This window comes from Sorghum bicolor, chromosome 1 (genome assembly GCF_000003195.3).
Source record: "Sorghum bicolor cultivar BTx623 chromosome 1, Sorghum_bicolor_NCBIv3, whole genome shotgun sequence".
Lineage (NCBI taxonomy): Eukaryota > Viridiplantae > Streptophyta > Magnoliopsida > Poales > Poaceae > Sorghum > Sorghum bicolor.
This window is the reverse complement of record NC_012870.2, coordinates 10,218,189-10,241,195: the sequence shown is the minus strand read 5'-3', so window position 1 is coordinate 10,241,195 and position 23,007 is coordinate 10,218,189. Positions and strand designations below refer to the sequence as shown.

At 41.6% G+C, this 23,007-nt stretch overlaps 2 protein-coding genes across 2 annotated transcripts; both read right to left on the bottom strand.

The window, feature by feature from the left end:
• LOC8062964 (40S ribosomal protein S21) lies at nt 1,603-3,713 on the bottom strand. The gene is made up of 4 exons (XM_002464010.2): nt 3,540-3,713; nt 3,110-3,177; nt 2,881-3,013; nt 1,603-1,838 (listed from the first exon to the last, which is right to left on the bottom strand). Exons 2-4 carry the CDS (start codon nt 3,157-3,159, stop codon nt 1,776-1,778), a joined length of 246 nt encoding a protein of 81 aa, XP_002464055.1. The 5' UTR covers nt 3,160-3,177; nt 3,540-3,713; the 3' UTR covers nt 1,603-1,775.
• Nucleotides 7,183-12,872, bottom strand: LOC8054140. The gene is made up of 9 exons (XM_002464009.2): nt 12,371-12,872; nt 11,908-11,994; nt 11,370-11,771; nt 10,333-10,468; nt 10,066-10,228; nt 9,430-9,558; nt 8,510-8,704; nt 8,219-8,341; nt 7,183-7,887 (listed from the first exon to the last, which is right to left on the bottom strand). The coding sequence occupies exons 1-9, from the start codon at nt 12,612-12,614 to the stop codon at nt 7,786-7,788; spliced, it is 1,581 nt and encodes a 526-aa protein (XP_002464054.1). The 5' UTR covers nt 12,615-12,872; the 3' UTR covers nt 7,183-7,785.

Below are 23,007 nucleotides of genomic sequence, written 5' to 3'. Positions count from 1 at the left end.
ACAGTTTGATTGAAATTTACGAGACGAATCTTTTGAGTCTAGTTAATCTATGATTGGACAATATTTGTCACATACAAACGAAAGAGATATCGTAGCAATTTTGTAAAAAATTTGGAAAGTAAACAAGGCCCGGGCCTACCAATCTTGACGATTTGGATACTGATGAGCATCTGAGTCAATACGCCGACCCACCCACCACGCGTTTTCCCTTTTCAGTGCAATGGTTTTGGTCCCTTGCTTCCTTCCAAAGCGTCGTATCGTTGCTGACCATGAATTATTATAGTCCTGATGATCATGCTTCCAAAATGTAACAACTATTAAACAGGTGGAGGGGCAATCGATAAAACCTCTCTAGGGTTTCTTAATGTAATTTTGGCTCAGATGTTAGCAGACACGTCGAAAAAGTAAAAGTATTCAAAAGATGCTGCTAATACTGGCGATACCTACAAACCGTGCATTTCAGTATTATGATAACTTCTTAGCATGCGATCAACAATATGATTCTACTCAGTCTGCGAATGCTAATCTCATCGCCGACAGTTAACAACACAAGCTATAGAGTAGTAAGCAGCAAGAAAACATGCTCCCAATCAACGATTAAACAAAAACTAATAGTTTGACGTTAACGCACGATCAGACTGCCACAACCACCATTTTCTGTTTGACTCAAGTATATACGCTCTAGATTGATATGATATAGGACTGGAAAAACAGCGGACAAACTCATATCATTTACAATCTGGTTTGGCATAACTAATCAAACCACAAATTCTTATCTTCTTGTTGTTGTTTAGGGGCTGTTTGGTTGCCTGTATGAGACCATACATGCATCTCTGGATGCAGCGTGGCCGTGTTTGGTTGTCTGCATGCAGCTTTGGGCCAGGCTCGGGGCATGCAAAAAGGAGCCCTCAGCCAGGCTGAGGAGGAACGCCCGAATCGAACGTTCCTGACCAGCCAGCTGGGCAGATGCAGCCGTTTACGTGGCTAACGGTGTATTAGTGCGTGATTAGTAAATATTCAGTGATATTAGTGTACTTTGAAGTTGATTAAGATATAATTAGATAAAATAATACCTATAAAAGTGTATTCGTACAAAAATAAAAATTATAATCATAATCTTATAATATTTTTATCTCATACAACTTACCTTCGTACAGGCAACCAAACAGCATCTAATCAGAGCCTAGCTCCACATATGCATAAAAACCAAACTAGGCTTCCTGTATGTATCCGGCCAGGCCAAAGACAGCCTGGCTCCCTAGAGCTGGCCTGGTTGGGATGAGAAGGGAACCAAACAGCCCTTAATGAAGTGCTACTATCATCGCTGACGCAACAAATGACAAATGGACTAGAGGTTAAGGCAAGATGAGCAGGCTGGCACTACCGCTTCTCATACGATTATGTGTAAGGTGGATAGATTCAAAACTACAAACTGTACTTTTTCAACGAATGACTTCTCAGATCGACGAACAAGCTCGTCAAGCAACCACTCATCAGACTATTCTATGTAGGTGGTTCACAGCTGCTCTTTTTGCTTGACCCCTTCAATTTCCTCCGCCCCTGTCTTGCTAATTATTTTCTTGTCCTAACTATTGTCTCATGTTTATAGCTTAAAAAGGCTCGAAATGGATTGAGCATAGGATAATTCTTTGGTTTAGAGGTACCAGCTGAACTCACACCATTACATCCAAACTTGTCCAATACAGAAATCAAAATATTACCAAGACAGCATCAACATCATAAGAGTCAATTCTAGCCGAGCCTTGAAGCAAACGCTACTGCTTGATCTCAGCCTTCCTCTTCTGCCACAGCCTGTCCAATGAGCTGTCAGCATCACCCTGTCAAAACAAATGTGAAATCAGAACCCAGAAATAGACTACTCATGTATATACTCCAGTTTTTAGGTTTTTTTTTTCTGACTTCTCTAACATTGACTAAATTTTATATACAAAATATTGGAACAACTAAAATGCGAAAGGGCCGCACAATCAAGGCACATATCACGGTGAACTTAATGACACTAATGTGATGTTGTACATGTGTATGTTTCCATAAACTTGGTCAAGGGAAAGAAAATTTTCATAGGGCAAAGTTTAAAATACTTAGATTGTGGAACAAAGGGAGTACGAACTGAAATGGTATGCTTCCACATCACACCAAGAAATCAGCAAAGCCAAAATGCTCGGTACTCCCTCCATTCCAAATTATGTAAGTTGCTTTGACTTTTTTGGTACATCGATTTTGCTATGTATCTAGACATATGTTATATCTAGGTACATAGCAAAATGGATGTACCAAAAAAGTCAAAGCAACTTATATTTGGAACAGAGGGAGTACATGATAGCATTCAGTTTAAAATCTAATTATCTAGGATGATACCCAACAGCTACTGTGCTTGATAGGCAGATAAAGCAAGGAAGGCAAGGGCAAGTGGCGTCATCAGGGTCAACAAAGGCAAGGACAAATGGCGTCATCAGGGTTCATGGATAGAACCTTTCACTGAAAGTATCATATAACTTCATTAAAATTTAATTATCTAGGATGATACCCAGCAGCTACTGTGTTTGATTGGCAGATAAAGCAACAAAGGCAAGGCCAAATGGCGTCATCAGGGTTCATGGATAGAACCTTGACTGAAAGTATCATATAACTCCATTGCATATTCCGGAGCTTAGTATTTCCTACCATGGCAGCCCGTCACTTGATTTATGGGCACAGCAAAATCAAACAGGTAACTCTGTGATGTAGCTAAAGAGGTGAAACTGACATTGGACGATGTATGGTATATTGGCATGCAAGTCCACCGTAAGCGGCGCACCAACAATACACTTGCTATTGAAAGTTGCATATGGATAGCCAGACTGCAGCAAGGATAATTACCTGAGCACGAACAAACCCAGAGAGAGCAAACGTGGTGAAGTTGCCAACATACACACCATTCTCATCCACGTGCCCAATGTTGATCTGCACGGAGGCATGGTCCTTGGCGGTGATGATCCTGTTCGTGGCAGAACTGTACGAACAAAAAGAAAAACACAGGTCAGCACCAACACCAGTGCAGACAACAACGATGCAGGGTCAAACAAGAGAATATTGAAGCAAAACTTACCACTTCCTGGGGACGTAGAGGTCCACCATCTTCCCCTCCTCGTTCTGCATGGTGACGACTGGGAGGAACTACCATAACAACGAACAATCAGGCATTGCGACTTCCATACGCAAAGATAGAAGTAATTCAGCACGAAACACAAGAGACGAGTAATTAAGAAGGCTAAACTACTGCCAAATGGCTCCCTTCACCAACGTATTTAGGTATTACGATCTAGTGCTTTATTACGTGCGTGTCTAATTGGCTTCACCAGAAACATGCTTCATCCTACCAATTTGGTTCACAAAAGTTCAGACTCCAAATCGACTACTCAGAAACTACAAAGTGGAGATCCTAGAGCGAACCATCGCATAGCGATTGGCCGTGCGGGCGCATTCGAACTGGATCAAAAGAGAACGTGAGTACGAACAACTTTGGCGATACTACTCACCTTCAAGATCTCTTCGTCGACCAACGGCGGCGGAGGGGGACGCAGGAGAACGAAAACAGCTGCGGCGGCGGCGGCGTGACGGTTCACGAGAGGTGGTGGATAAGGAGAGGGGAGAGGGCGAGGCCGAGCAGGCTCGTAAACCCTAGTGTTCGGTTCTGGCCACAGCCCAGCATTCGGGCCCCTTTCGATGGGAGCCCAAAGCCCATTTGGAGGGTACAGAACTACAGCCGCACAGGGCTCTACTGGTAAAACTCGCTCCAGTAAATTTTTGAGCCAGTCATCATTAAATCTTGAAATTCACGCATCGAGGCTACCTGAGTCGTAGTTTTCTTATACTAGTAATTATGCACGTGCGACACATTTTTAAAAACATCATTATACAATTAATTATTATGCTAGAAGACTAAATCATTAGCTTCAAAGAGATTTAGACTCCATAAATATTCATTTCTTATTTCTTAATGCATATATCAGTAAAGGCAACAATTAGATCAATTGTGTCCATGGGCTTAATTAAGATAAAAATATTATATATATATATATATATATATATATATATAAGCAATGAACCTATCTAATCAATTTGCGACATAAGGAAGATCTAATAAAAATAGAAAAGAAAATACCCAACCTAGTGCCGAATAAAAGCTGACAGTGAGACCATGGTGGAATATAAATTTCAATGAAAAGTATTAAAATAACAAGAGAAGGACTCACGTACAACTCTGAACTTTGGTTGGGCTCGTTGATTGCAATGTGCTCTCCAGGGACGTTGCACCGGAGGATTTTCCTCATACAAGCTTTTTGGTGGCAATGATTGTTTAGCTATGTGTGTTTGACGACAACAATTGGTATCTACAGCAAGCGATTCGCCCGTCTAGAGGCTGGGCAGCGGCCGGTCAAACTTGTTGAAGCAAAAGCAAGCGTGTGAGAGGAATTGAGGAATTGAAGGTAGTGGGTACGGAGCGCCTCTGCGCGCTCACCGCAACTTGGCCGGACCGGAGAATCTCCAGATGGCGCGGGCGTGCAGAACAAGAGCAAGCGCAAGGGACAAGGCTGTATCGAAGGGACGTGTGCTTCACCAGCTCTTCCCCATCGCCATGGTCACCGGTCTCTACCTCGAGTCCAATGAATATCACGAACCTTGTGACGCACGACGAGCTGCCTGGGCCGGTACGGTGCTGATGATCTTGAAGAGCCTTACATACAAAAAACAATGCTGCTTAGCTTCTTGCTTGTAGGATCTCTGGACCGGGTACAAGCCACTTTGGGACAGCCTCTCGGGGGTCTGCGAGGGGCTCGGTGACATAGATCGACGCGCGTCCAGCCTCCCAAACCACGACTGCCATGGGATCGGCGAAGGGAGCACAGTCTCGTCGTGCCCCCAGCCAGCCGTCGAGTCCTGAAAACTCTGACCCAGCTGCGCACATGTTGTCTCGTCAGCCCCCGTGCTGGCACACCATGCCACCTCCAGTGGACACGACGACGACCGGCTCCACGGGCTTCCGATCTGTTCTTCTTCGTCGATCCACATGAGGACATTTCGTGTTATCAGCCTTTATTTACTTTACTTCCATATAATGTATTCTACTTTACTTCTTTATATATACGTATTCTCTTAATTCTACCATATGCGGTGTAGATGACACGGTCAAGTGCTAATTGAGACCGAGAAGGAGTTGTGTGCTATGTGTAATAAGATTTGAAATGACGAAAGGCTCACATAAAACGGTGTCAAGATCAAACGGTCCTTTTTGGAGTCTAGGAGAAATCTTGGTCTATGAGGAGTCTAGGAGAAATTATTGTTGTGTTGTTGTTGTTGTTGTTGTTATCTTGAAAGATCAAATTTCTTTTTTCTTCACGTGTTGACGTGGGAATAGAGGGAGTCGTGGAGTCTTGACACAAGGATAGACAGATCATGGAGTCCATTTAGGATTGTATGTGCGTGACGTGAGATTGAGTTATAGACGTTTATATATCTTATACGTATAAGATGTAAGATCACGTATGATGAAATGTAACACGAAATTCAGATCGAACGGTTATTAGAGAGAGAGCCTCTCTCAAAAAACTCGCTCTTTTATAGTGTGATTTTATTGGTTTCTATACTTTTAGAGTTATTCTACGTAAAGCTATTTTAAATTTATCAAATTTATAGAAAGAACATACTATATATTTATGATACCAAATTAATATTACAAGATGCATCACTGAATACATTTTCTTTCTTATAGTCAACAAACTTAAGATAATTTAACTCCAAGTGATTCTAGAAATTGATTTATTTTGAGATGTAGTAAGTATTAAGAAAAAGATATATGGTCATTCGTCGGATTCTCACACGATGATCCACTAAGGTCACATATTCCTTCGTCGGATCATACGAAACACGTTAGTTAGCTGGCCAACAAGTCACTCACCACATATCGGCACTTTATAGTTTAACTAGTTAGTCTCTGATATGCATCATTGGACAATCCGCCGGAGATCAATCTATATGCTACAGTGTGCATATGTTGTTTGTTTAGCTGATAAGTCATGACAGAAATTACTATTGAATACTTGCCAAATTCGAATGATAAGCTCAAGCGAACAAGGTCCAACCTCAACCAATTAACACCTTGAAATCCTTCAAACCAATTCAAAGGGATGATTTGCCACCATCAACTCGACTTAGATTTAGCTAGTCCATGTATCTCCATGCTTTCACCTTTGACTCTGTCAGATGAATGACTTTGACCCTCTTAAGAACATCTTCAAGATCCTTTTCTTAAAATCACTCTCTAAGTTATCATTTAGAGACATTTGAATAAAAATGTTGTTCATATCTTTCCACTCTCCAACAGTCTCTCTATATCTTGTGCACACTCTAGAGGGCTAGTTCCGCTCATCTTTGGCTAGCAAAAAAATTAGAATAAAAACTGGCTATAATTGAACATCTAATTGAAGAAGTTGTTAAAGGATATTTTATTAACAAAACCACTATTCTCATCGACTAGTAAGGATATAAAAGGGCTCTTAAAATTGTTCTGATAATCGTTGCACTGTGTAATTCTCAAAAAAAAGTCTTGTTGCACACTACCAAGGGAATGTAGCCAAAAACACTACCTACATTCGCTCTAATGTGTCCTTAACCTTCATGTCTCTCTTACGCCAAACATAATAGATACCCAAGCCTTAAGGTCAAGTTCATGTGGTCGTTCTCGTTGTGGCTAACTCATTTGAAATTAATTCCCGCAAGCAAAACACACGTTAGTCAGACATACTTATGTTCTGTTAATCATTGAACCTTATTAGCACCATGATAAGGCCTACATGTGTCCAATTTGTAATGGTGCCTTTGCACATTCAAAAACCTCTCTCTACCACCATTCCGATAAACTTCAAGTTGGAGCATCCGTGCTATCTTAAACTCACTTTCTAAAAATTAGCATATCGAGAGCCATTTGAATGAAGGTGTTGCAGGAGGGGTTTCCACCAAAATCACCATTCCTAAGACCCCCTCTACAAAAATTCCAAGAATCTTCCAAAGTTACCAACTAAGGATCACGCGAATTTGCACACGATAATTAGGGCCGAGAGCCCTAGACCATATGAAGCTTCCAAAGTAACCAACTCAGCACCATGCAAGTTGTACACGATATTTTGGGCCGAGACCACATCATGTTCCTGTCATCTTGTGGAATCTTGTAAAATTCCAGCATTCCGAAGGGATCTTTAATGCAAGCCGGCTGGCTGTCAGGGTTACGGGCTAGAGGTGCCACAATCCTATGAAGTTCATATTCTACAACACTGCTCTATAAATCAAACAGCTTGTATTCACGAACTAAAATGGAACCTCTACAAGTTTCAGTGCGCCTAAACCTACTCGATCATAGGCAAAATTAGTGATATTTACTAAATCTAGAATGTTGGGTAGCAACAAGGGAGGCAACCGGAGCTATCCAGCAATGATTTACAGATTTACATGGACTGCAGTCTCGGCCTTTTTTTTCCCACATTTTCAGAAAGAATCGCCTATATTAGCACCATGGATCGAACTGGACCAGCCAGTGGTCACTGAGTCACTTGCCCCTCTGTTAATGTTACTTGTATGAACTAAGCTCGGACAATGGAGTTTCGGGCTTTTGGCAGAAGCTGTGATAATTGACAGCTGCTCTGGTCTGAAATCTCCAGGAGTCTGGTCCTGGTATGGTTACCTCTCAGCATCCAAATGACGGTTAGCTGGTTCTTGTAAGCATCGATTTCAGGCACCGTGAGTCAAAAGAGGCTGATATTTGTTGTAATCTATCCCATTCAACCTAACACAACATAAGATCTGTTCCGGCAGCTCTTCAGCTTTATTTCCCTGCAGTTAGAAGCAAGCACAGTAAGTGATCTGACCTACTTTTTCTCGAACAAGGGAAAGTACAATCTTGCATACTCCCTCTATCCTGTAATTGCATTCTAGTAATTTTAAGACAAATTAAGAGAGAACATAAAAGAGCATATACCCTCATTTTATTTCCTAATTAGACGCTATCATCAACATGATCAATGGTGATTGGTTGATAAATTTTAAGTATTTAATGCAAAATTGGTTTTTGTCCTCTAGAATGCATTATATTTGAGGACAAATTTTGAATGGTAGAATGCGCTATATTACAAGACGGAGGGAGTAGTAAAGAAATTTGGGATACCTGAATAGTTAGCCCAACATCTAGAACGCATGCTTTTAGCCTGTCCAAAAATGTTTCAAAACCTTTCCTTGAGATGTAGCTAAATCTGTGCATGTCAATGTCGATCTCAAAGTAGTTATCACCCTGCACAGAAGCAAGGATGTTTCAATAATCCCTCAAGCAGTAATCAAAGTCAAAGTATGTCTAGAACAAAATATTTCTATTATTGCATTTATTTATGAGATGGTGGGCTCAATAACGTAGATGAATACTACATAACTACAAGAATTTCTAGAAATAAACACAACTAACCAGGTAAAACTCATGTTGTGGCCTTGAAAGGACAGGCTTCTCATTATACGCATGCATTAGCTTCCTCTCTGCTGCACTCAAAGGAAGATCCTCCAGATTAGCCACCCGGCCAAGTATCTTCAGCCGCTCTCGGAATGGTATAGTGGTTTCCATTGGAAATGATTTTATCTTCTCTACATGATCATCAACCAACCTCTGTTGGGGAGGAAAAGAAGTATTATTGACTGATAATAAATAGAACTACCTTTCTACTCCATATCTGTGGGAATTGCCAAAGCTGACAATTAACGTTATCATCAATCACATAACCATATAAATTAACTTAACAATATAAAAGAAACATTCTACATATCCTAAACCGATTTCAATAACTGAAACTGCATTTTTACATGCAAAAAACGCCTTATCTTTTCTCTAATGAAACAGTCAATGCTACAGAAGTGCTATGCATTTTTTCTTTGATCAACTATATGCCTAAGAAGTTCAACCTTAGGAGGCTAGGACTCTTTACTTCGAAGAATTGCAGGAGCCCAAAGGGGACTTCACCTGCAATCCACCCTAAAATTTGCAACCGTGAAAATGTATGTCGCTGAACTAATAGTTCAGAGCTCAGATGCAGGGGGGAAGTTCAAGATTCTACATAACCAAACAAATCAATCATCGAACCCTGCAATAATACTCTCCACTGTGGTTAAGCTTCGCCTGAATGAATTGATATAAAGTACTATATATGGACTACTATTATTTATTTCATCTAGCTAGACAATTTTTGTTCCAAGGCTTTCTCTGCTTCCAAAATAAAAAGAAAAATGATTCAAATACTCATTGACTAAAAGTACATACCTGTATATACATAAAAGTAGAAAAAATAGTAACAGATATTACTGAAAAAATATATTAAAGACCAGTGAAGCTCTTACTCTAATACTTTCAATAAATGAAGGTGGAAGCTCTTTTGAGTAACCATCAGAAAGCCTAAAGTACAAAACAAAGCTCATCCCTTCCCCGTCAGTTTCATTCTGAAATAATGAAGCTGGGTATAATGGGACCTGAGAAAAGTATACAAAATGTCAATACACTAACTGAATACTGGCAAGAGCATAAAACTCACAGAAAAATACTGAAATCCATGTTACAGTAACTATTTGTTAAAACAAATACTGCTATGGTGGCACACTGTTGAGGCTTTACTTCAGGCAGGCAAACATAAGTAACATGCTACACAGAGCTCACTGATTGCTTCAGTCCAGTCCTTTGTACTACTTCACTAAGTTGAACTTATTTAGTACTAAAAATAGACATCAACTACAGCAAGTATACGTCTGAATATATTTAAAGCAAGCTGACATACAGTTCATTTCACCACTGACTGACATGTGTCTGTAAGTGTAACAATTGGACAAATTGAGCACCAATGAGAAAAAAATGAGTGGCATGAATAAACAGACAAATGCTTCATATCTTTGGCGAGTTATTAGAAAGTCTATGAACAAAAGGGCTATATACAAAACTTTCACCATGAGACAGTGCTTTGTCCTTGTGTACTTATGACTTACCTGTACATTGACGACCAAAAGAGGTGGGAGCTTGCTGGAGAGTTGAACATCAGGAAGTTGGACAAATCGAGATATATGATTGAGTTTTTGTGGTGATAAGTACACATCAACTCCAAATGGATAATATGCAGCATAATTTGGCGCAAGCTCTTTCTTCTTATCCCTGGAGAAGTGCATTAGAAACTTAGATCACTCCCATAAAAGCATCCAGGAGTTTCAAATAAATTGGTGATGGATATGAACTGATACTGCAAGAACGATATTTACCTAAAGTAGTTTGCTCCACGGACTCGGAATGTACCAGGATCGATATGAGACCAACTGTTAAGTGTATTTGTTTCCAGCAAGCATAACTGTACTTGAGAACCTGCTAGAGGCCTTTCCAGGAAATCCTTCGCAGATACTGACACAAAATAAAGTATATATGGCTCCTCAATTTTTTTCCAAGCAAAATCAACATGTTTGACGTGTTTTGTCTAAAGTAAAAATGAAAAATGGATACTCCCAGCACTTGATGTGTATTAATATGTTAACCTTGACAGATGGTATAAAATTTAATGCAGCTAAAATACTTACAGCAAATCAAGTTACTAGTGCATTACAATAGATCTTGTAACAGAGATTAGCTAGAACTATTTTGTTATATATTTTGGAAATTATTTCACAGACAAAAGCAGTACTCAGGTAGTGACAGAAAATAAAGAATATATCTAAGTGCCATAAAAGGCATCTGCACTGTGAGTAGTACCACCAGCAAAATCCAGTGCTATTCTCACAAAGCTGTAAAGACCTCATCTTTATTTAAAATAGACTGTACACCTTAGTTTTAGTAACTTTGAAGACATCTCCCGCTGACCCTCTCCCATACATTCGTGTTATGTATCTCGACTCGAGACCACAGTAGACGGCCAATGAGTACAGCTATGGGAATCTTAACTTTCCAGAGTGTACCAATGCAACAGTTTTATCAATACAATGCTACTTCGTACCATTAAATGAAATATTATTGACATGACTCGTGAACCATGCAAGCAAAGAAGATAGAAGTATTGTCACTACTCGAAAGCATAAGTTCTCTGTGCCACCTTTTGCCTTTTTCTTTGTTGCTTAATGAACTGCCCTATGGACACCAATAGTCCTATGTCATAAAAGAGAGCAAGCAAGTTGCTGGCAAGGTTTTAACTCATCAAACAGAGAATTATGGAAAAGTATAGATGTCGGGAAAAATTGGTACAAACTGCAGTTCAGCTTTTGAGAAGGGTGTTTTAACTCTTAACCAAATGACTTAAAGAAGAAATGCTTACTTAGCGTGGAAGATGGATGAGCTTCCCCTGACTTCTTCTTGAAAGAAAGCTTCAAAGAAGGCATCTTCATTGAATGGGTAGGGCTCGAGGAAAGAGTTCTCTTCTTCTCATTTACCCCAACAGCAGAGGCAATGCAGGGCAGACAATTATTTGGCAGAAGCCCGCAGTCGTCCAGTATCCTACCTCCACCGTGGGTGCTATCCGCACCAGAAACACCCACCACATCATCATGGCTCATAGACGTCCTCACACCATTCTCCAAGCTCCCCTTTGACAGTTCGCTGGACTTTGGCTTCTTATGGTGCTGCTCGCCTGATTGGGCAGCTCCATTGAAGCTCCCACCGTTGCCGTCTCTCATGCTCAATGCAGCTTCGTTCTCGAAGCCATTCAATGAAAAAGCATCTGCACGATAACAGAGAAGCTCAATCAGTTAAATAGAAAGCCATGTTAAAATGGGGGCGAAAACTCAGCAGTTCAACTAATCATTGAAATTGTGCGGGGGACCTAGCTACAAGGCTACTACGAGAGCACTCTTTACCGTCTTGCACGCTGTGGAAATCGTCTTCGGCATCCGACTCGCTCATCGCCAAGGAATCGTACCATGCCTCCTCAATGCTCCCGGACACTGCAGCACGAGATACCCACGAAATCACGTCAGGTCATATTGGAGTATCGAGTACGAATTGACGCAACGAACTGCGACGCGTACTGCCCCAGCCCAGATACTAGCTGCAACCCCACTCTACAGAACAGGGTCGCAAAGCCTCCGGAGCTCCGAATTTAAAAAAAGTGAGTAGCTATTGCTGGACGCACACGATCCCCAGATGCAGTAATTTAATTTAACCCTGACGAGCGCGCAATCTCGCGCCCATGGTCCCCCGGAGATCAGAATCCAGACCCCGAAACAAGCAGCGGGCGGAAGGCGCACGGGGAGGGCGAGAGAGAGAGAGAGAGAGAGAGAGAGAGGAGAAAGTAGCCCGTCGGTTCACCCACCGACCCACCTTGGAACGCGGGGTTGCTGTACGTCCGGTGATCGGCGGCGGACGGCGAGCCGGGCACGTCGGCCTCCTGGATTGTCTCCATGGACGCGGCGCGCGATGGCGCCGTCCTCCGACCCTTCCCTACGCGGCGGCTGCGCCTCCGCCGCGCCCCGCCGGCGCCGCCCGAGCGGCCGCTGGCGTCGCCGGACCGCGGCGTGTGGGGCTTGCCCACGCACGCGCTGGGCCGCGACACGCACGCCCCCATCCCTCCCACTCCCACCCACCTCCTCCTCGCCCCGGGCGACGCGACGCGAGATCGGCGCCCCGGGGGGCACCGGGGTGGTGGCTGGTGGGGAGGGCGGTGGCAGTGCGAGGCGGCGTCACGCACGCACGCACGCACACGCGGGTGCGGGGAGGCGATTGGTTGATTGCGTGGGAGGATTTCCAAGAGGGACGGGACGGGACGGGACGAGCCGCGCGGCGCGGCGGGGGGCGAGGCGCGGCGCAACGCGAACTTTGTGGTGGAGGTGGGGGGTGGTGGTGGTGGTGGCCTGGTGGGAGCGAGAATGAGGTGGAGGAGGTGGTGGCGTGGGCTGGCTGCGCTGCGGTGCGGTGCGGTGCGGCGCGCCTCCGTTTCGTTCTCTGGCTTTCGCAAATCGCGAGTTCGGCTTCCCTTTGGCTTCCCACAGCACACGAGTGGGGAGAGGGAGCGCGGGCGCGGCGGTGGGGCTGCGGCTGCCGGGGGAGGGTAGGCGTAGGCGTCCGTCGTCGGGATCGCGACGCGCGTGGACGCGGTCCTTGGTAGGCGGCTGGTCGTTTCGTTCGTGGTGGCTTTCTGGTTGGGTGGACCCCGCGCTTTCCTCACTTCTGGTTGGGGTTGGCACGGGCTGGGGAAACCTGTGACGTGGTGCCGTCGTAGTCGTGTAGGGGTGGTACTGGTACGTGTGCCACTGTTGACCGGTACAGGTGAGGTTATGTTTAGTTCGCAAAATTTTTCAAGATTTCCCGTCACATCGAATCTTGCGGCACATGCATTGAGCATTAAATATATATGAAAACAAAAACTATTTGCACAGTTCATCTGTAAACCGCGAGATGAATCTTTTGAGCCTAGTTACTCTATAATTGGACAATGTTTGTCAAATAAAAACGAAAGTGCTACAGTGCCGTTTTTCACCAGTTTTTGCGAACTGAACAAGGCCACATTTGAGTTGGCAATAATGGCATGGCAGGGGCACGGCCAGGCTCAAGTGAATGGGTGTTGTCAGTTGTCACGATGCCAGGGAACTTACGAGGTTGTTTCGTTTAATCGGGATATAGTTTTGTCTGCTCAATGGAACAAGCATGTCTTGATCTCATCGAGAATTCGAAATACTATCTTATTGATATGTATTTTTATGGAAATAATATCTTATTGATATGTATGCACGCCCTAACCAATTCTAATATTTTTCTGAGATAAAATGTTACATGATATATACGTATTATCTTCATCTATCGGTTAGAGATTTAAAAATAGAAGAAAAATATATAAGATGGTCCTAAAACTTGCTATCTAAGTCCATGATTTTGAGATTATATATTAGAATCCATAAACTTATTAATTTGTTTAGTTAGCTATAGATGGTGCATGGGTTGATCGTTGACTGATATATATACATATACCCTAACGTTCCGAATTATAAATTGTTTAAATTTTTTCTATCTAGATGCATAATTTTTTTTACACACCTAGATATTTCTACATCTAAATATGTAGTTTTTTCATATTCTTAAGTATTCTTTGGAATACCCATGTGTTTGATAACACAACGGATATGTATTGTGTAGACTAAAATATCTAGTTCTATTAGTGTCATAACTTCTTATTGTTATGGAGAAAATTGTTTCAATAATCTTGTATAGAATTTTGGCTCCGTCTCTACTTGGAACGGGAGAATTACATTCTTCGTGATAAACTATTAGCTCTTGTTTTAGTTGTGTCCACCTAATAATCTAGTGGCAACAAGTGAGGAGTGACTAACTTTAAAACACACATGTCAAAATTAACTAATTCTACTTTTTAGCATTAACCTTCAATAACAAACAAGTTCTAAGAAATGCACATGCACATGCATTCTAAAAAATGCAACATCACCACCTCGCGCCTTTGTCTACATTGCCACCAGATGCGTAGTATGTTTATCCAAAAAGATGGTCATGCCTAAAGGTGATCCTGAATCTTACTCTTGATAGAAGATAGGTAAATTTTGTTGTTGACAATTGGCTTGACAAAAAGTTCGGTATTCACGTGCAACCTCATGCACGGATCATCCGACTGCACGTGCACCTCGGGGTTATGGGTCCCACTCCCACCCACCGTCCCATCATGCTTGTACTTGTACGATCGAAAAATGTTTGATGGGTAGTCTCCTCCCTACGTCCCACATTTGCTGTTGTAACTCTGAGCATATACGATGAATTAATATTAATAAGGAGTAAAAAAAATATGGTGCATACAAAATGAAGTAGAGATTGAGGTTATTATTAGAAAAAGATGCATTACCCCGAAAAAATGATTGAAAGATGCATTGTAAAATAAGAATGAAAAATGATTTAAATCAACACTATAAGACTAGAATAACTCTTATTATAAGATGAAAGAAGTACGTGAGTATAATATATTTTATTATTATTTAATGTAGCATACCAAAAGGTATGAATACTTTTTTTGGCATTGACGATATGGGTGAAGAATCAAGCACTCGATGAAATTATTGAATAATATTTCTGTAACTAGCAGCTAATGTTATTGGTACTTACTTAAATACAATACAATTAATGTTTTTTATCTTAACTATTTAAAAGTTTCTCTATCACTATGATATTAATTTTAATGTTACTAATTAATTTTGTACAATTTGCTCAAAAAATTAATTTAGTACAATGATTGAATTTAATTAATTTTAAATTATAATAACTAGATAAAATAATACTTTAAATTTCTACTTATATTATTAGATTTAATTATTATGGACGACATATTAGATAATAGCTTTTAACAAGTACCTATCATTCAATTTCTAGACTTGTGTCTATGATTAATATTTTCTTCATTTCAAATTATAAGTCGTTTTAATTTTTTTAATACATCGCTATTAGGTACATAGCGGTGTACTAAAAAAATTAAAATAATTTATAATTTGGAACAAAGATAGAGTAGTTCATAATAATTTTGGAACTCTATTAATTATTATCATTCTAAAAGTAAAAGTATTTTAAAGTTTAACACTTTAACTCCACGGGCCACGGCGATTGGTCCAATGGCTCCCCACAGGCCGCAGCGCGTTTTCTGTTTCCGGCATGGTGTACGTGGACGCGGTCCACGGTTCTGGCGGTTGGTGTGCTGTGAAGACGCAGGGGGGCGGCGAGGCAGAAAGCGCCACGGATGCCGCATGCTATAAACAAGCAATACTTTTCCTGTCGCCTGGGCATGCTTCTATTTTTTTCTAGAAAAAAAAGGATATGCTATTAATTACATGTCATTTGTTTCAAGGGGGAAAAAAATCAAGTCTCAAGAAATTTCTTCGTCTCAAGAGGTGGTCTATGCCCTATATATGTGGTCTTTGCATTTGCATCACATGAACCCATGATTTCCGATGCGCAGGTGGCGTCACGTAAACACGTACTGCAGCAGCCTATCTTGAACCCGCATCTTCTGTGTCATTGGAATGGGTACGAATTAACCCCCAGACGATATAGCTAGCTAGGCCTATAGTGATAGGCGTTACGCATGCATGGTCATTTGGAAAAATCTGTTCTGCTCTGATAGTCTGATGTCCAGGTTTGAACGAGGATGCAGAAATTAGACGTGCTAACACGAGAGAGCTTGTACAGTAGCTTTCGATCGGGACAACACAAAAACTTGAGTCCGATACGATGATCCCTGCTCTGTTTGACACTAACCCGTATTCCTGAACGCACCTGTTCGCTCTCGATACCGACGCTACGTAGCTCTAAATCGCTGGAACAAAAAACACACACATCAGTGCCGCGAAATCAAAAGAATCAGATCATATACTGATACCTTGGCAAGAAGAAGAAGAAGAAGAGTATACGGAGTACTATGCAAGGAACACAAAAAGGAAAAGTTGATTGGACCGATCGATGCCGCTATGCCAGCCGAAAGGAAGAGGTAAAGAGTGAGAGATTCATACTTGAGGGTATAGTACGTAGTTGCATGTGTCAAAACTCAAAACGTCGATTGTTTCTTTTTATATTAATAATTTTTATTAGTTAAACAAACAATCTATCCGCTTGAGATTATTCATTGAATTTGTCAGTCATTCAGCGGTGTTTTTCTCTTATAACAAATCAGTATAGTATTTTTAATCATGACTTTTCAGCCAAGTAAATAGGTTGTTGTGTGACTGTAGGAAACTTCGTTGAATACGATGTGAAAATCTCTAATCCATTTTTTTTTTGAAATAGTCGGTAGGAGTTCTGCCGAGCTTGTATTGATATAGAAGGTAAACAAAGTATTGTAAAAAAAACAAGCGCAGAACAGTAACAAACTGCAGGAAAAACTAAGCTACGCCTCAAGCAAGGGACGCAAAAATAATTCCACAAAGTTTTTTGGCTCATGCTGCACACCGAAGTATAGCCTCTTTCTTTATCTTGCCAACGAGAGCTTTCATTGTGCCATGACGACGATCGAATATTCTCGTATTTCTCTTTTTTCAAATCTCCCATGCTATTAAAATGGTTAGCGTACACACTGTTTTTGTCGACAAGGCTGGCAAATTGCCGATTACTCAGTCACCAATGATCTATTTTTTTTAATTCAATTAACCTACTTATCGTGTGACAAACTTGCCCGGAGGTTGCGACCAAAATCATCACGAGAGGAGGGGTGTTTAGTTCCCATTTTCTCCCAAAAATATTTGAGTTTTAGTCTATCATTTTGCAAAATGAAATTAAACATCATGCAATTTTTTTGACAAAAAGGTAGTTATTCTCTATTTTGGATTTTGGCCTCAAGAGACAAAAAAACCCAAAATGAGCCTCAAGTCAAGAGGTTCTATGAGGACAATAAATTTTGCATTTTGGATGAAACTAAACATGATCTTGAAAATTTTAGTATTTTACATTTCATATATCACTCTAAAGTAGTTAGCATTTTGCATTTTGGATTCTAAGTCTAAACACCCCTATAGTAGATCCCGCTCCCGCGTAGCGCGTACCTACGTACATGTTGCACGGCAGGGTAGTTTGGGTGGAGCGTGGCTCACTGGGACTTGTACACGTGTCCACACCTCGACGGCCGAACTGTTCAAAACAAATAAACTCTTCTAGATCAGAGAGAAGAGAAGAGGTGGTCGGTGGAGTGCTCGAGCTCGATTCGAGAGTCGATCGAGTCGTCCTTTTGAGGCTCTTTGACTATTGACTTGTATCGCCAAGTGGGATCCTACTTCCTGTGAGGCTCTGACTATTCCATGTTAATTACTACCCTGTGGCTGTGGTTCAACAAAGAAAAAATAAACTAACCAGTGTACTATTCGTACTTATAAATTCAATTAATAAAGCACTTGTAATAAGGTCCTCCTCAACAGTTAATCAACTGCAAACCCTCTTCCATGTGGTGTGTAGGCGCGCGCGTGGTTTCATCTCATTAGAACAATACTATCGATCGTGCTTTTTTTATTTCGTTATATTGAAGACACTGACAGAAATTGAAATAATCATGATAATTGTTATATTATATATACACTCTTCCAGTCGCGTGTGTACAGGAGCAAATAATCCATGCATAGGACTATCAGTACTCTTATGTTGTATTCACAACCTATCTCCGTTTCAAAAGGGTGATTTAGAGGTGCCATGATATACTTGAACAATCTAGCTCTATTTTTTTTGCAACAAAATCTAGCTCTATTTTAAATTATACAGAGTACTTGCTAAAAAAAGTACTCTCTACATCCACGAAAGAATCAATTACTAGAATCAATGTCAGTCAAACTTTTTTAACTTTGACTAACTTTATAGAAAAGAATAATAAATCTATAACTTAAAATGCATATCATATGAAAATATATTCTATGATGAATCTAATTATAATAATTTGATACCATAAATTTTAGCATTTTTTCTAGATATTTGGTCAAAATTTAAAAAGTTTGACTTAGAACAACTCTAGAAATTGATTTTTTTTCGTGGACGGAGGGAGTACAAGATAGATCGCTTTACCTTTATCTAGTTTTTTTGTTTCTATATAAGAAGTAATATTTATACTATCAAAGTAGGCTCATTAAATTATTCGATAAATATCCCTTATGGTGAATTTATTTAAATTTGTAGGCTTTAGTTATTTTATGTAAAAACATGTTTTGGACTATCAAAAAGGGTAATTTAGAGGGGGTGCATGGTTATGATTCAAATAATTTACTAGGTGATGTGTTTTAGTACTGAGTTAAATTATTTTGAATTAGATCAAATTTATTTTAAAAAATATTAAATTACTAAATAGTGTCATTAGATTTGTCATATATATATATATAATACATCTATTTTGTGCCACAAAATTGATAGAGCTTACATCAGATTCAGCCAAGACTTCAAATTATATTTTCTTCTAAACTTTTAGAGAGTGCCTTTAAAAAAACTGATGGAAATGTAATGACGTTCACGCGGATTTGCAGGACTGCAGTCCGGGGCGCCGGGCGGAAGTAGCCAACCAAACACCACGCCCACAGTCAGATAACCAGCGCGACGGAAACGGGGAGGTCGCGGCTACCGTCTACGAGCACGGATTGCACGGATATATTCGTATACATGACAGATCGAGTAACGACGGTCCGTGGCCGAAATTTGAGACGCTGTTTTCTTCGAGACGAAGCAACGAGTGATGACGATGATGCGTGCTGGAATTTCCGTTGGGTATGACGGCCGGCATTTAGCTAGTTTTAGCGATTTTTCAAGCCGGAAAACTGAACCACGAATTTCAGAGCATTTTCTTTTTCAAGCAAGTATAGCTGATTTTAGGAACCGCCGAACGCCGAGGTAGTGAAAACGAGGCTGGAAGCTTGAAAGCGTCATCGGGCGACAAATGCAAATTGATCCCAGCACGTCACACTCGCATCGATCCATTGTTCCCTCGCCTTGACGGCTGTTTCCACACCGGTGCCTTTTTCGGCGTACGTGGACGCGGGTCTACGTCTACGGCGCCGCCGCCGCTGGCCACCGGCCTTTTTTATTGAATGATCATGGCCCTGTTTAGTTGTAAAAAATTTTACAAAATAATTATTATAGCATTTTTATTTAATTAATAATTATTGTCTAATCATAGATTAACTAAATTTAAAAGATTCGTTTGTAAATTAAAAAAACTGTGTAATTAGTTATTTTTATTTATTTATATTTAATGCTCCACACATGTGCCGTAAAATTCAATACAAAATTTTAAAAAAATTTACAATTTTTTGGAACTAAGGGGGTGTTTGGGACTGCTCTGCTCCACGTTTTTCAGCTTCGCTCCACGTTTTTTAGCCAAACAGTTTCAGCTCCACGCACTCAGTTCGAGAAAAAAAAATGGAGTTGTGAGAGTACCTAAAGAAATACTCCACAAATTCCATTTTTTTGTGAAACTGCTCCACGACGGAGTTTATGAAGCAGAGTTCGTGGAGGAGTCCCAAAAACCCTCTAAATAGTCCCCGTATACCAATACCTTATATATATATATATATATATATATATATATATATATATATATATATATATATATATATATATATGGAAATTCCTTTGTACACGTACGTGTAGTAGTTACTCTCATCTTCAATAAACTACATTGTGTATGTATTTATACTTGTTTATCGGTTTGAGTATGTTTATATACTTATATTAAGATACTCTAGATCTTACCACGCGAAAATTGCAGCGTCACGTGTCTATATAAAATTGCGTACTCCGTACTACTTTGTGTGTGAATAAAGAAAATACTATCGTGTCTATTAAATTTAACAACCCTAACCAAATATCTCCTAAACCTGCAAAGAGAATTCCGAAGCCTTCACGGAATTGCCAATACTTTTTGTGCCTGGATAGCGACACTGCAGCAACTGGACTCTTGTCTGGCGCGGCACGTCCCGTATATATCCGGTTATCCCCCGCACCCTTTTGTCCCTTTGCCTCTGTTCTATTCTATCCTAACCTGTTGTCGTCTTCGGCCTTGTGAATGGCAACGGGTGACTAGGCGGCTGAAATTATCATTAGGATACGTCAGCTAACAGTCGTGCGATCTCTATTCAGAGTGTAGTTATAGCATCGTCTGTAGCATCGTCGGTGACTAGGCGAGCACGTACGTGGATGCCGACAAAAAAGAATCACAATTCACAGCACATCCTGAAAGGTTGAAAGGAACACAACACCATTCGCAAAGAAAGAAGAGAAATAAACACAGCACATAATATTAAACAGAAGATGCGTATGCTAAACTAACACTGTACATACTATAACTGAAAGATGCCCCCGGACAGAGAGCATGCGATCTTTAGACCCTATTGTTCTATTTCTGCTGTGTGTGTTGAGGAAGAACTGGCGTCACCTGAGCAGTTAAGTATTCAGTGCCGCCGCTTCCTCTGAAAAGACTACTGGAACTGATTGGTAGGGCAGGCGAAGATATTCGCGCACCTCGCGGAAGAAAAACGGCAGTCCAAACGGGAGAGCAGACGTGTCTCCCACCAAAACAATCCTGGCGAGGATGGACGCATCTTGATCTATATAGAGAAAATCGGCCGCGGGAACTAGGAAAACCGCTTTGCGGGCGGCTTGAAGAAACGGGTCACGGGACAAGGGATAGCGTCGTCTCGATCATCTATGACTATGATCTATCTCGTCGCCAAAAGAGACGGGAGTATGTTATACATGGGCCACACGATTATCTGTTTTGCTGGCTTGAGCGTGGCTGACACTTTGAGAGATGCCGATTTCGATTTGAACTGTTCTTACTGTTTCTTCAAGACTAACCGCAACCGGAAAGGAAATCGGCGGAGTAGTGCGTGGAGTAGCACGCTAGCATCGCATCAGTGGTGTATATATGGGGATCTGGACGCCATCCTTTGACTTTTGACATCGTCAACCGGCGAGAGCTTATGATGATTGATCATCATCACTCGTGCTACGTACTTATACTACTATAATGCTACTTGCATAATTTGAGTGTTCAACGTGGCTCACCGACAAGATGTACTCCTACTCATCAGTTGGTTCAATACTGGTACTTGCTATTAGCTCAAAGTCGTCTCACTCCTGCCTCCCTTGGGTTGCAATTTGCAAGGGGCCGGGGTCGTCCTCGATGGATCGGCACCGCGTGCACCGAACTGCTGCGTGATCGCCTACGACGACCCTCATGTGACGCGAATCACGCGATCGATCGAGGCTCCTTCAGAACTGGCGCCGCACCGGATCGAGTCAGCTATTACTCCACACTTTTCGATCAGATCAGAAAGAAGGTTTCAGCTACTATTCTCCACGTTGTCTGATGAACTGAGCGACGCCAAGCCACCAAAAGCTGCACCCGCATCGCATGCCTGCCGCTCCCGTGCGGAACAGTTCTTCTGCTCGGACGACGTCGGACCCGCCCGCGAGATGCCATCATTTTCCTTCGCCTTTGGCCACTGTTTCGTCGTAGCCGCATGCAGTTGCCGCTTCGCTCTTGGGCTCTTGGCTCTGGCACAGTTGGTGGTTGTACGCTTCGGTGGACAGATGGGGTTTGCCGCCTGCCCGGCTGCCAACGTCGCCGTGCGGCTGCGGGGATCCGATTGGGACACAGGACACGGCCGCCAGCTCAGTACAGTAAGTAGCTCGTGTTCGCGGCCCGCGCCGGCCATGCTTTGGGGCGGGACCGGGACCGGGACCGGGACCGAACCGAAGGGGCGGCGCGGCCGGCCTCACCGGCACGCACGCACGGCATTTGGCGCCGCATGGGCATGGCGTCTCTCAGCTTTGGCCGCTCTGGCCTCGGCGTTTGTTTGGCTCGTTCGATTCGTGCGCTAAACGTCGAGCCAGCTGTCGGTCTCCCGCGGGTCGAAAATCCGCTCAGGAAGGATTTGTCTTCTCCTCGCGTTGCACTGCACTTTTTGGTTGGCAGCAGGCACTAGGTCGGTAGCAGCGATGGTTTTGGTCGTTGGAGTGGAGTTGGCCGGCCTGGTTTAGTTCCAAATAATTTTGCAAATTTTTTTTAGATTCTTTGTCACATCGAATCTTTAGATGTATGCATAGAGTATTAAATATAGACAAAAATAAAAACTAATTACACAGTTTGATCGAAATTGACGAGACGAATCTTTTGAGCCCAGTTAGTTCATGATTGGATAATATTTATCAAATACAAATGAAATTGATACTATTCATATTTTGCAAAAAATTTTGGAACTAAACAAGGCCATGGAGAGCGCTCGTCCCGGGTCGCGTAATTCGGAGAGAGAGTGGGACATGCTCAAATATCTAGGAATGACAAAATAAACCAATTCTTGGTAAATTTGATTGTGCTAAATTTGATTTCTTTTTTCCTTTTTGCGAATTGGAAAATTTGATTTTTTTGGTCTGTTGCATAATTATTCACACTTGTGGAGATGGGTATCCTGATGCGAGCGATATTTTGCGTGTCAGAAGGACGGAGG

Coding starts and splice junctions, on each gene's coding strand:
- LOC8054140 (XM_002464009.2), bottom strand. CDS start 12,614: ATGGGGGCGTGCGTGTCGCGGCCCAGCGCGTGCGTGGGCAAGCCCCAC. Junction 11,995..12,370: donor CAGCAACCCCGCGTTCCAAG/GTGGGTCGGTGG, acceptor CTCGTGCTGCAG/TGTCCGGGAGCATTGAGGAG. Junction 9,559..10,065: donor TTTTGGTCGTCAATGTACAG/GTAAGTCATAAG, acceptor TACTTTTCTCAG/GTCCCATTATACCCAGCTTC.
- LOC8062964 (XM_002464010.2), bottom strand. CDS start 3,159: ATGCAGAACGAGGAGGGGAAGATGGTGGACCTCTACGTCCCCAGGAAG. Junction 3,014..3,109: donor CTCTACGTCCCCAGGAAGTG/GTAAGTTTTGCT, acceptor TTGTTCGTACAG/TTCTGCCACGAACAGGATCA. Junction 1,839..2,880: donor CTGGGTTTGTTCGTGCTCAG/GTAATTATCCTT, acceptor TTGTTTTGACAG/GGTGATGCTGACAGCTCATT.